Raw genomic sequence first — 14,166 nt, forward strand, 5'->3', positions numbered from 1 at the left:
GAGTCCTTATGGGTTTTTGCGGTGAAAAAAACCCTAAGGAAAGTCGAAGATTTTGCCTTTACTGAGTTCCTAAGGTGCACAATTTCCTGGTCATCACAGACAGCAAGAACCCTCTTTAAGGCGCTTTTGCATTCCCCTTGTCTCGCTGGCCGAAAGTTCTTCGTAAGGGACTGTTCGCTTTTCTCTCTGTACATTGATTCTGGCATGATGACAAACATTCCTTCCTTGTCAGAAGTGAGTAGCCTGTTGGAGGTGGTTGTGCAATATTCCACAACCTTTTTTAACGTTTGACTGGTGGAGTTCAGCAGGGGTACTCGTTTGGCCACTTCAACAGCCTCTCGTATGCACGCCTCTTGATGATCTTCAGGGGCCGATCCCGAAATATTCCTGACGTTCCTGACGTAGTGCCCAGACGTCGCACATTTCTTATTACTTGTTTCTTTCGACGATGGCTGTATGCAAAGCAAGAAGCATTTCGCTGTACCTGGACCGACACATTGTGCCACCGGATCTCAGACACGTGTTCGGTGTTATCTCCTTGACTACGCGCCATGCAATCAGGATTGCGAAGATCGTCCGTGGTGAGTGCTGGAGAAGCTACAGGCTCTTTTTAGACTATGTTCGGACGTGCTGCTACAAAGAAAAAAGAAGCGACTGCTCCATGTTTTACCGTAGCTGTGTTCAGATTGGAAAACAGTTTACCGAAATGATGTGGACAAGCATGCTCAAGCACCATTTGAAGTACCTCAGGAACCAGGTAAAAAAAGACACTGTTCATAATAGTGTGCTTAACCTGAGCCAACATACCCCACCAAAAAAAGTTCAAGAAACTTTAACCCTTGGTCCCAAGTTCAGCCTTCAGCCCGATTTGAAAAAACCAGAAGTGGTTGGATTGGTCAGGAATATTTCGGGATCGGCCCCTGAAGATCATCAAGAGGCGTGCATACGAGAGGCTGTTGAAGTGGCCAAACGAGTACCCCTGCTGAACTCCACCAGTCAAACGTTAAAAAAGGTTGTGGAATATTGCACAACCACCTCCAACAGGCTACTCACTTCTGACAAGGAAGGAATGTTTGTCATCATGCCAGAATCAATGTACAGAGAGAAAAGCGAACAGTCCCTTACGAAGAACTTTCGGCCAGCGAGACAAGGGGAATGCAAAAGCGCCTTAAAGAGGGTTCTTGCTGTCTGTGATGACCAGGAAATTGTGCACCTTAGGAACTCAGTAAAGGCAAAATCTTCGACTTTCCTTAGGGTTTTTTTCACCGCAAAAACCCATAAGGACTCGATGCCGTTCAGGGCCATTGTGTCAGAAAGGAACACGTGGCAGAAGGCTGTCTCGATGTTCCTGCAGAAACATCTAAATCAGCTTCCCATTCTTGACCCCTTCCTGGTGAAAAGCTCGACTGAGATTGTGACGTTCCTGCAAAGGGGGGAGACATCGGCCTACCGTTTCTTTTCGATCGATGTAGAGGACTTGTTTTATTCCATCCCCCAAGATCGCCTTATCCGAGAGGTGGAGGACCTGATCGAAAAACACGGCGTGGTGAAATTCCAGAATCATGTTGGCATAACACTTGCATCCTTTATGGAACTCTTGAGAGCGTATCTAGCATCGACTGTCATTAGTGACCAGAATAAGCTGTACATTCAAAAAGGGGGAACTCCCATAGGCTCAGCCATCTCTCCTGTACTATGCGACATCTACCTAGCTGCCTGTGATACCGGCATAAAAGCAGCCTTGCAAGACATGTACTCTTTTCGCATTTTCAGATATGTGGATGACTTTCTATTGTTTTATCGGGATGATATGACTAGCGAAAATGACATGACAAAGACGTTCCTCGATGTGTTCTGCTGAAAAGCTGGGGGCTTAAAATTTACTTTTGAGCTTCCACAGAATGACACCTTACGGTTCCTTGACTTGCAGTTAAAGAAAAAAAGTGAGCATGTCTGCTGGTCCTACTGTCCGAGGTCAAAGAAGGGAGTCCTTCCTTATAGTTCTCACCACACTAAAATAGTGAAGAGGGGAGTGGCGTCCTCAGCCCTGTGGTCAGCTTTGTCCCGGTCATGTGCCCATCAAGTAGAGCGAAGTTTCTTTGCACAGGTCCAGAGGCTGACTGAGGGAGGCTACCCCTTGCAGGCGCTAATAGAAGTGGCAGAAGCCCTGATTCAAAAAGTAAAAGGCAAGGATAGGAGACGTAAGGAGAGGATGGAGGGAAGGCCAGTAGTCCTTCCATATATTCATAAGCTAACGCACAATTTAAAAAAATGTTGCTGCTAGGCACGGCGTTCCAGTTGCGATATCGGCACCGATAAAGTTGCAAAGACTATGCTGCAGAATAAACCAAGAAACTGACGGCAATCAGTGCACGATTGCACACAAGCAACGTTTTGTTGACTGCAGGCGACAAGTCGTGTACAATATACCTCTCTCCTGTGGGCGTGAGTACATTGGACAGACAGGGCGGTGCATAAATGTAAGGCTTCTTGAGCATAGATCTTCTGTATCTAATTCCACGCCGTCAGGCCACTTAGCAGTGCATTGTTCACGGTGCGGTTGTGCCCCCTTTTTTAAAAGAACTTTGATTGTGGCCAGGTTCAAAGACAAGAAGGTACGGGAAATCGCGGAAGCTTCACTTATCAGGAGAAGCGGAGACAATTGTGTAAGCCAGCCTTCCATAGGCCTGTCCCAAGCGGAGCTGGAATATCTCACTTGATATCGTGAGGGCACGTGTACCAGAACTTGTCTAGATCTTGTTCTACCTTGGTGCCTTTTCCGGATTGTTATCTGCTTCTTTTTCTGTCTATGACTGTTTAAATTTGTCTGTGCACTGCGATTAAAGTTTAGTTGAGAGTTTGCAGTTTGTGTTGTGTGTTCTCTGTCTGAGTGTGTGTCTGTTTTGGCTGCAATGAACACCACGTTGTCCCTTCTCCCGTCTTGTCCTCTCACCCCGTCGCGCTCCCTTTTTACCTGCTTCTTGTTCCTCTCGCCCGGGCTCCTCCTCGCCACTCCTCACCGGCGGCGCCCTCTCATAACAGCAGTATCGTGGTGGCCAACCAGCGGCGCCAACCAGTGCTTTTTGTTCACCTCTGTCGTACATAATTTGTGACATGCCACAATGTTCATATAGCTGTCTTTACCACACAAATGTTGTGCATGACATTGCTTACGTGAGTCAGCGCATGGAGCAGTAATTGTTATGGCTGACGTTTAGGTTCCTCACGTGCTGTGTACTGCATTGAAGTTCATTTTTTCTTGTAGGTGGCGCACAACCTTCGGAGCCTCAAAGGCTGCCGCATCATCCTGTGTCGGCGGTTGTGAGCACTGAACATGAAGAACCAAGTAGGGAGATGCTGAGTGATGTGGATTCAGGCACAACAGAGTATTTCACCAATGAACACAGACTCATACAGGACAATGCTCACTACTACATAGCTGGCCATCCTGTTCCCTTTTTCCTGAAGGTATCATCATGTACACCTGTTCACAAACACCGGTTTCCGAAGACCACAGCCTTGTTTCGCACAACCACTTTCTTGCCTTGTTTGATGCTGATGATGTACCTGGGGAACTGTTTACAGGCGTCACGTTACCTTCAGCAAACTGTCTCAAGTGTGTTTCAAGACTGGAGGTACTCTTTCTGCAATCTGTGAAGGAAGTGCTACACAAAAAGGGTTTTCTAGGTTGCTTTCTGTACGTTTGTGTGATCAGAACTTCAGCACTCCGTTTTGCAGTGACACATGTAAAGACCAGTTTGTGCTAATGTTCTGCCGTCTTTGTTTAGTGTGGCATCTAAACGTTCAAAACCGAGAACTTGTAAAGGTGTCCACTTGCAAGCGAACAGTTGCTGCAAGAAAGGCTAAGAAACTTTGGATATACCACACGCAGCAGTGACACCAAATGTGTGCTCCTTGAATACTTATTGTGCTGCTTGGACCATTGTTGTGCTTCTCTGTGCTTCTACCACAGGGGTAATTCGATTTTAAATCGACCGGGGTCCGTCGATGACATTTTTTTTTTATTTCAGTGAAAAAAACATATGTCGGAAACGACCTTGAGTGAAGACGAAAGCAGGTTCCCGGAGTTTCCTACGATCAACCAGTTCACAGATGGGAAGGGGGTAAGGTGGCGCCGTCTTCGCGACGTGATTTTTTCTCACGACTTTGCACCCTACTGATGCTATTTCATTCGCGTCACAGCCCTCATCGCGAGCACAGGTAAAGTCTGGGCACTCTAGTATACCTGTAGGAGTGAAAATGGCGTCGCTTTAAAGGGACGCTGAAGAAAAAATGCCAGATGACAAAAATTGAAAATTTTTTAGCGCTCATAGCTCGTCGACGGCAGGTCCGGTATTCGTAAATGAAGTACGCTTTTAATGCACCATCTTTCCTCTATCGTTCAATATATAGAAATCTATTCTAACTTGTTTCGTTGCCGAAAGAGATATCAGTAAAGTTAGGTGAGAGCAGAAAATTGCCGATGTTTGGAATGGCATACCTGAGCCACTGCAATACTTATTCCAATAATTTTGCGGTTACTGGAAAGCCAACGTGTCCCCTAAATCCAGCTGCAAAAATATGTTGCACTATTTTAATACGGTGTACGCAGCGAATGTTTTTCTGTGCCCATGTCTCGCCGTTGCGGCCTTGCACTCCTACTCGACTTTCAAGTGGCACGCCGTCGCGCGTTTTCCATTTCACAGGGCATTCGGTCTCCCTCATGTTGCACTGATTTCCGCCGCTGCCACTTATCTGTGGACACGTCTTATATGTCCACGTCTGCATTCTTATTTATCTGCAAACCTTTCATACAAAGTTGCGAGACGAACAGATGACGTCTATCTATGCTGTCGCAACGACTGAGAGTGGAGTACTGACTGACAATATGTAGCTGAGTATAGCAACAACTTTTGAAACAGTTTTGTTAATACTGCACAGGGTATGCGCTAAAAAAATATGATGTACTGGGAAGTGCTACCAAGTGGCTCAGTGCTGGAGGTGCCGTCTTTATTGCAGCCGCAAGAAGAAGTAACAAAAACTGTCGTTAGCTTAACTTACATTACATTAACTCACGTTAAGCATTAACTTACATTACATAGGCAGCATATGCATCGCCTGAGCCCCGACATTATTTGGTCAGTTAGACAGGATTTGGTCAGTAAGTGGAAGGTTCCACCAATCCAGACCAGGCGAACCCTTGTCGGTAGAATGCGCCCCTCATTATTGTTTAGTAATATATGTCACAAATAGATGTCACGATAATTTCCATCGCAGAAAGGCATGGTACCTATGCGATGTAGGCTGACAGTTCTTGTTACTTCCTTTTGCCGCTGTAATGAAGACGGCACCTCCAGCAATCAGCCACTGGTAGCGCTTCCCAGTACAGAATTTAATTTTAAAAATTAACACCTTGTGCGGAATTGACAAAAGTTGTTGCTATACTCGGCTACTCCAGTCAGCCCTTATAAAAATATTAAATGATTTTCTAAAGAAACTCAGACAAAAAGAGACATTAAATTTCCCGTAGAGAGTCAATAGAAATTCTAATGAGATCCTGATGTGTTTCTACTGATTTGTTACGGAATATTGGCCAACGTAATTCTAGTGAAACTCTAATGAGCTTCTAATGAGTGAGTATCTATTCTTTTTCTATAGACTTCTTTTAGAGGTGCATGCTAGCACCACAAATGTTTAGCATGTAGGACTGGAGCGTAAAACAGGCATATATGACAAAAATCTTTTATTGGTGCTAGTACGTGTTCCATGTAGTTCAGTTCCAGTTGCAGCTGTTCAGAGGGGACACTCACTCATCACCTGATGTGAAAGATGAATCCTCCACGTGTGCATCCTGCAACGATGAAAAGCATGTATGCACACGAACAAATAAAAAAAAAGAAAGAAAGCAACATCTTGCATGCTGTAACAAAATTGTGCTAGGGGCAGAGATCTAGCATGTAAATATGTGCCTATAGTCCAATATTACTAGTGAAATAGTGTCTTCTAATTGCTATTTTTGCACATTTCACAAATTACGTGTTGTGTGGGCCTAAAGATGCGTACCGATGGGTGTTGCGTAGATACGTTGATATGTTGCGTAGATGGGTGTTGCGTAGATACGCCATACACGGCGTACACTGGTACGAAACCAAAGGGCTTCTACTTTTTTTCCGTGTCTCTCTCTTTCTCAAAACTACATTCATTTAGCTTCGTGAATTCTGCGACTTCACCGTCTGAGTTGAACTTCTCGTAATTCACGAAAGACTGATGACCCTGTCGACGCCCAACTGCATACGTTGCAGGTTGTTTTGCTACTGAGTCAGAAAAAATAAGATCAACCGACCATTGCCGTTGTTTGGTTAGAATGGCATGAAAAAGGCAGTACGGCACGTATCTTTGGGACCCTCCCAAAGAAATACCCGTGCGCTGGAGACATCGTCTCAAACGCCAGCATGTCATGGGCATCTCAACGAATGAAGACTGCGCGTGTAATAGCGATTCAAGCGGTTCCAGCGTTGCCTCCAACACAGTGCACGCTGGTTCACTCGCAAACTCTGGAGAACGCTACAAGTGAAAACGAATACTTAGCGAAGGAAGATGACTGGAACGGAGACACTACAGAGGATCAAGAAGGCATATGCGCCGAACCACAAACAACCAACGACGACGAGGAAGTGGAGGCCAGCTCAACTACATCCAGCGACTCAGACAGTGAAGGTGACGACGAAGACGTTGAAAACACCGTGCCCCGCAAAAAAAAAAAAAAAAAAAAAACGAGCTGGTAAGAACGCTTCTATAATAAGGCAACGTTCTAGAATTGGCTTCAGACTTTCGCAGACTTTAAAGAGTACTGTGACGCACTACATGACTAGTGCCATGCACAATTCAGAAACATATGATACCATAATTTCATGTTTTCCTCATTTCTTTATTTCTAGGATGAAGCACTCTACCCGGGCTCCAAGCTCTCAAAAGCTGAGAGCTTGCTGATGGTAATGGCTCATAGCCTACGTCATGATGCCTCGAAAGAAGCAACGGACAGCCTCCTACAGCTGATTGACGCCCACCTGCCAGAGGGCACAGTTTACCCAAACACGAAACATCTGTTTTTTCGCCACTTTTCGCGTAATGAAGGTCACTCAGTCAAGCACCTGTACTGCAGTGTTTGCCGGTCATATCTGTGTGAACTGCGTGACCAAGAAGAAGTGTCGTGTGACCAGTGCAGTGCAAAGCACAAGGTACAAGACTTGCTGAAAGCATCAAGATTTTTTTTTTCTCAGTCATTGATACGGGCAGCACAGCGTGGCGATGGCAATGATTTAATGGACGGAATGATAATGCGCGTGAGATGAGTCGTCATTGTCGTCGTCACAATACCCCCCCCCCCCCCCCGAAGTCGTGACCTCCTGGGCACGATGGTCAATGTTGATCGTTGGTCAACGATGGTCAATTGGCACGATGGTCAATGATGGCGAAAGATGAAGTGACGCTGTGCTGCCCGCAGTAGTAGCCCGGTGCCTCCTTGGTAACGGTGCCGCCTTGATGGATGGGGGCGACGTGGACGACAAGGCACAGGGCTAGGAATGACGTTCGGCACCGATGTGGACGATGGGGCGATGAGGCCATGGGGACGCTGTGCTGCTCGCTGGAAGGTCGGTGGTCCGAGGGCGGGAGCTGAGCCATCACGGGGTGCTGCTGTCACGGGCGTCGGTTCTCAACGGGGCTGGGGGCTTCTGGTCAGGTCGGGTCATCTTTCGTCTCGTAAGTCTGTCGGCAGGTCGGGGCTGGGGTGTCGATGGCCATGGCAGCAGCAGGTCGGTCGAGGCGAGCCAGCACCTCCACCAAATGATACGGGCAGTACAGCGTGGCGATGGCAATGATTTAATGGACGGAATGATAATGCGCGTGACATGACTCGCGTGAGATGAGTCGTCACTGTCGTCGTCACAATATACGAAGCCTGCTACAAGAAAAAGTTCTGAACCCGGGCAAACCATCTCTTTCTTTTGTTGTAACTGATATCACAGAGAGCATGGAATACCATAGGCTACCTCTCGGCACAGCGGATGTGACAGTGACTTTTAATACAGATGGTGTACCGCTCTTTGAAATTGAAAGATTTTCTATCTGGCCGCTGCTGCTACAGACCAACGAGCTCCCTTACAAGGTTGCGTGTTCGGCGCCTTGTACTTGCAGGATTGTGGTTTGGGGAGAGCAAACCTGCCATGAATACCTTTCTGCTTCCCTTCGTGAAGACCATGAACCGCCTTTCATCCAGAGGGATAGTATGGCAAGATGAGAATGGATGTGAGAAAACAACAAGAGTGTTTCCTGGGCCATGCACGGTAGACACAGTGGCCAGGTGCGATATAATGAATATGACTCAATTCAATGGCGCCCACGGGTGTGCTTGGTGCGAGGAACGTGGTATTGTGGTAAAAAAGGGCAGTGGTCACACACGAGCCAACCCTGCAGCTGCCGCATCATCTAAGGCTAGGTCACAAGACTCGTTCATATAACATGCTATGAAAGCTAAGGTCAACAAGACGCCAACCTGTGGGATCAAGGGAAGCAGTGTGCTCATGCTGCTTACATTTTTCAGCTTCAGCTCCTGCTTCGTAGTTGATTATATGCACGCTGTTTGCTCTGGCATTGTGAGAGCCACAATATGTATGTGGCTGAATTCAAAGAGGTGCCGCAAATTCTCACTGCGAAAGAACGTTGCAGACGCAGACAGCCTTCTGATGACTTTGTCCTCAATATGGGAATTTCCCATCCTACCGAGATCTCTTAAAGACGTAAAGCTGTGGAAGTCCTCAGACTGGAGGGATTGGCTGCTCTTTTTTTCATCAGTTGTCTTGAAAAACTTTACTCCTCAGAAGCACTACAGGCACTGGGTGAGCTTTGTCCAGATAATGCACTATTTGCTGGCAGAATCAGTAAACATGGAGCGGCTCATCCAAGTCAAACAAGATATGATACGTTTTGTCTGTGAGTATGAGGAGCTCTATGGAATAAAGAACAAGTCGTAAGTAACATGCACCTCCTCCTCCATCTGGTGGACAGTGTGAAGCATTGGGGCCCACTTTTGGGGATACTCATTGTACCCCTTTGAGGCTGCAAATGGACTTTTGGTACGTCTCGTAAAAGGCACAAGATACCCCCATTTTCAAATCATCGAAAAGTACCTCATCATGCAGGCCATGCCAAGGCTATTGCACTCTACATCTTCACTAAAAGGGGTCTGTGAAGTCAGCAACACACTGAAAGCCTTGATAAAAGGTTATCATATTAAGAAAAGATGTTCAAGACATGGTAATGTTATTTCCTTTGGCAAAAAAGAATCAAAACCTGATGGTGATTATTTCAAGAAAATGTATGTTGGTTCTTTCAAGTACTGTGTAGCATCACTGGACAAATCGAAGCGCAACAATTCCTATGTGTCTGCAGATGGGAAGTTTGGCCGCGTCAGGGCAATTACAGCAGCATGCCCAAATCAACACCGAGGATGTACCTGCAGAAAGCACGTTGCTGTTCTCGTCGATCTGTTGCAGCCACAGCAGAGAACTTAGGGCAGGATAAATATGACTGGACTTTGGGAATTCGTGGAGGTAGTGGCAACAGGTGATGTCACAGCATTTCCAGCCAAGTCTTTGAAGAAGTGTATAGGTTTACATGTACATCGCACTACTTTTCTCATTCCGATCCACGAAAAGCTTGTCCTTGAAGCTGTATGAAGATACTGTTGCTTGCTTACTTGCATGGGATGCACATCATGTTCCCCTGGATTCACTTATTTTTTCAAGCTGTTCAGTGATATGTGTGAGAGAAAGTTCCACTTAAAAACTTTGCACTTTGAATGCACTTGTAATCTGTGGCTAGAGCATTGTGTGGAACTTGACTTTTGCAAAACATTGTGTTTTCTAATTGCTATTTTTGCACATTTCACAAATTACGTGTCATGTGGGCTTAAAGACGCGTACCGTAAATTGCGGCACTTTGACACATGCGGTTCATTAGATCACGCACACACTGTGCCGTATACTACAGCATTGAGGAAAAGAATTGTTTTTTCACATGTTGTACCTGGCGAGATATAAGCGCTTGCATATGTACTTGTCAAGCTCTGACATGAGAGCTTGTCAGAAAGAGAAATAACATTTGTCGGTATTCCTCTTTCCTGTCAGAATAAGCAAGTACTTTGCAGGTGTGTTTATGTGACGAATTAAGTAGAAAAAATGCATGAATAAAAAAGGACGTGCAAAATGTGTCTTGGAATAAAAGTAATCATGTAAGGTGGAGGCAGTCACTTTATACGTGGTACACATTTGGGATCTGACCGTAACCATTACCCAATAGCACAAATAAAGATGCAGGAAAGATAGTGAGAAAATAACATTTGTCGGTATTCCTCTTTCCTGTCAGAGTCATTCCCATTGCTAATCATTAGCACGTGACCTCTTTTGCATTTCCTCACAGGCAGAGACATTGCCGCTACAGCACAGCCATGCAAATTTTGGTATTTGCAGTTCCAGTTGTCTGCACATGTATTACCCTCTTTTCTGTAAAACTTCAAATGCAGGTTCACACTGACGCATATGTTAAATTTCATGTTCCATGTTTATGCGGAATAACTTGAGACGAACTGTTGCAACCTCTTAAATGTCACCGCACTAAATTCAAATACTAGGCACTGGCCACACTTGACAGTGCTTATCCTTAACTATGGTACAAGGCAGGGTTATGTTTGTCTGTGTGAAATTACTTTGCGATTGACGAATGAATATGAAACATAGACTAATGTGGACATCATTGGTAGACCCTCTCTGTTACCGAGATTAGTGCAGATAATAAACACTGTTATGTCAGTGATGAAAGAAGGAAGTCACTGAAAAGGTGAGCCAGCTGCAGGACCCTAATAGCATTATCCAATAGTACAAATAAAGATGCAAGAAAGATAGTGAGAAAATAACATTTGTCGGTATTCCTCTTTCCTGTCAGAATAAGCGAGTACGTTCAGCTGTGTTTGTGTGACGAATTAAGTAGAAAAAATGCATGAATAGAAAAAGGACGTGCAAAATGTGTCTTGGAATAAAAGTAATCATGTAAGGTGGAGGCAGTCACTTTATACGTGGTACACATTTGGGATCTGACCGTAACCATTATCCAATAGTACAAATAAAGATGCAGGAAAGATAGTGAGAAAATAACATTTGTCGGTATTTCTCTTTCCTGTCACAATAAGCGAGTACGTTCAGCTGTGTTTGTGTGACGAATTAAGTAGAAAAAAATGCATGAATAGAAAAAGGACGTGCAAAATGTGTCTTGGAATAAAAGTAATCATGTAAGGTGGAGGCAGTCACTTTATACGTGGTACACATTTGGGATCTGACCGTAACCATTATCCAATAGTACAAATAAAGATGCAGGAAAGATAGTGAGAAAATAACATTTGTCGGTATTCCTCTTTCCTGTCAGAATAAGCGAGTACGTTCAGTTGTGTTTGAGTGACGAATTAAGTAGAAAAAATGCATGAGTAGAAAAAGGACGTGCAAAATGTGTCTTGGAATAAAAGTAATCATGTAAGGTGGAGGCAGTCACTTTATACGTGGTACACATTTGGGATCTGACCGTAACCATTATCCAATAGTACAAATAAAGATGCAGGAAAGATAGTGAGAAAATAACATTTGTCGGTATTCGTCTTTCCTGTCACAATAAGCGAGTACGTTCAGCTGTGTTTGTGTGACGAATTAAGTAGAAAAAATGCATGAATAGAAAAAGGACGTGCAAAATGTGTCTTGGAATAAAAGTAATCATGTCAGGTGGAGTCAGTCACTTTGTAGGTGGTACACATTTTGAATGTGACAATAACAATGGTCGCAGCCCGATTCAAAATTCGTAATCTGATGACTACAGAGGTTTCTGTGAAAGATTTCCCTTGAGCAAGCAGCAACTCTATAGAAAATCAAGGTGTAATGAGTTTTCTCAACAGAACGTCAAAAGAATCTCTAATGAGTCCTCCACACACGTATTTCTAATGATACCAGTCAAAAGACTCTCTATTGAGTTTCAAGTGAGAACAATACTGTCACATGAAACTCAATAGAGAGTCTTTTGACTGGTATCATTAGAAATACGTATGCGGTGGACTCATTAGAAATTATTTTGACTTTCTGTTGAGAAAACTCATTACACCTTGATTTTCTATAGAGTTTCTATTTACTAAAAAGAAACACAGTTGACACCCTATACATACTCATTTGGCATTTTTGTAGGGGAGTACTCCACTCTCAGTCTCTGCGGCATAATAGACAGACATCATCTGTTGGTCTCGCAACGGGATATAAAAGGGTTGCTCGTAATTATGAATGCCGACGTGGACATGTCCACAAAGAAGTGCCAGCAGCGGGAATCAATGCAACATCAGGAAGGCCGAAGGCAATTGCAATTCGAAACGCGCGATGGCGTGCCGCTCGAAAGTGGGGTAGGGAGTGCAGTGCTGCAACGGCGAAACCTGGGCACAGATAAAAATTCGCGGCGTTCACCCTACTAAAATAGTTCAACATATTTTTAAAGCCGGATTTAGGGGATGCGTTGGCCTTTCAGTAACCGCAAAATTATTGGAATAAGTATTGCAGGGGCTGATGAATGCCATACCAAACATCGGCAATTTTCTGCTCTCACCTAACTTTACTGAGATGTCTTTCGGCAACGAAACAAGTTAGAATGGTTTTCTATATACTGAACGATAGAAGAAAGATGGCGCATTAAAAGCGTACTTTATTTAGCGATATCGGACCTGCCGCCGACGAGCTATGAGCGGTAAAAAATGTACAGTTTTTGTCATACCTGCTGACTTTGGCATTTTTTCTTCAACGTCACTTTAAAGCGACACCATTTTCACTCATTACAAGTATGCTAGAGTGCCCAGACTTTATGTGTGTTACGTATGAGATCTGTGACGCGAACGGAATAGCATCACTAAGGCTGCAAAGTCGTGAGAAAAAATGACGTCGCGAACACGGCGCCACCTTACCCCCTCTCCATCTGTGGACTGGTTGATCGTAGGAAACTCCGGGTACCTGCTTTCGTCTCCACTTAAGGTCGTTTCCAATATATATTTTTTTCACTGAGATAAAAAATGTCATCGTCGGACCTTGGTCGATTTAAAATGGAATTACCCACAGTCAACATTATGACGTGCTGCTTCCATCTTATGATGTAAACCAAATGTAAGGGAATAATGGGAAGGTTCAAACTTCATATGAGATCCTCAAACTTTGATATGTGACATCACGGTACCACAAAATAAATTTGGAAGTGTTACGCATTACTTATGGAGCAACCAGTATTTCCATATACGCATTGGTTTTCGCTTACAAATGTGTAAACTTGTTGCTCGACACACTTTATACTTTCTAGTCTTTCCAGTGATACAGAGAATTGTTGCTGCTTGCCGCTTCTATATTTTCTATTATTTTCATTGTTCTATTCCCTAGCACACTCTTCTACGATGATAGTTTTTGATTCGCAATTTATATATGTGATATTCTTTGCTATGTGTTCGTGTACATGAGAAAATAAGCAAATCCTTTCGTGCAAGCAATTGTGATTGTGCTTTTGTTGTTATCTGACATACGTTGGTAATAAAAAATGTCTGTCAATCTACAAATGCGTCTCGCATTTCTTACATTTCAGCGTGCAGGGAAGGCAAAATCATGAAATCGCGGCGCGCGCCATGGCAGGAACTGGGAGAGGGGAAGGGAAAGGAGGACATTGATTGGATTGGATATCGTGTTAGATACTCGACCTTAGGGCGAGCGGTGTCTTGCGCCACCTAGCCTGTGATATCGTGTTTTTTAGCGCCATCTGTTGAGAGCAGCGGGCGAACCAACTGGTACATTTTCTTTCCACTTTTACAGTCCTCCTTGCCACAGAGCACGTTACCATTGTGCCTATGGGAGCTGTGGAGGCCTGGCATGGTACGTGCTTGATTATTGCACCGATGCCGTCGCAGGCCGTTTTTGCCGTGGTTTGCTCCTCGAAGCAGCCACGGCGGTTTACAGGAACAGGACACGGCCCAGGCGAACACACCATAATCAAGCACCATGCCTTGACCCCTAACCTACGCTCACCTGAGCAAGATGTCATCCTAGGATCACA

At 44.6% G+C, this 14,166-nt stretch overlaps 1 protein-coding gene across 1 annotated transcript; it reads left to right on the top strand.

Annotated features, from left to right (window-relative positions):
• Window positions 1-706: 706 nt before the first annotated feature.
• Window positions 707-1,861, top strand: LOC135382975 (uncharacterized). The gene has a single exon (XM_064612643.1). The coding sequence runs from the start codon at window positions 707-709 to the stop codon at window positions 1,859-1,861; it is 1,155 nt and encodes a 384-aa protein (XP_064468713.1).
• The last annotated feature ends 12,305 nt before the right edge of the window (window positions 1,862-14,166 follow it).

The sequence above is a fragment of the Ornithodoros turicata genome, chromosome 2, assembly GCF_037126465.1.
Source record: "Ornithodoros turicata isolate Travis chromosome 2, ASM3712646v1, whole genome shotgun sequence".
NCBI classification, from domain to species: Eukaryota; Metazoa; Arthropoda; class Arachnida; order Ixodida; family Argasidae; genus Ornithodoros; species Ornithodoros turicata.

What these genes read in the sequence shown, in the direction of transcription:
- LOC135382975 (XM_064612643.1), top strand. Translation starts at nt 707, where the DNA reads ATGATGTGGACAAGCATGCTCAAGCACCATTTGAAGTACCTCAGGAAC.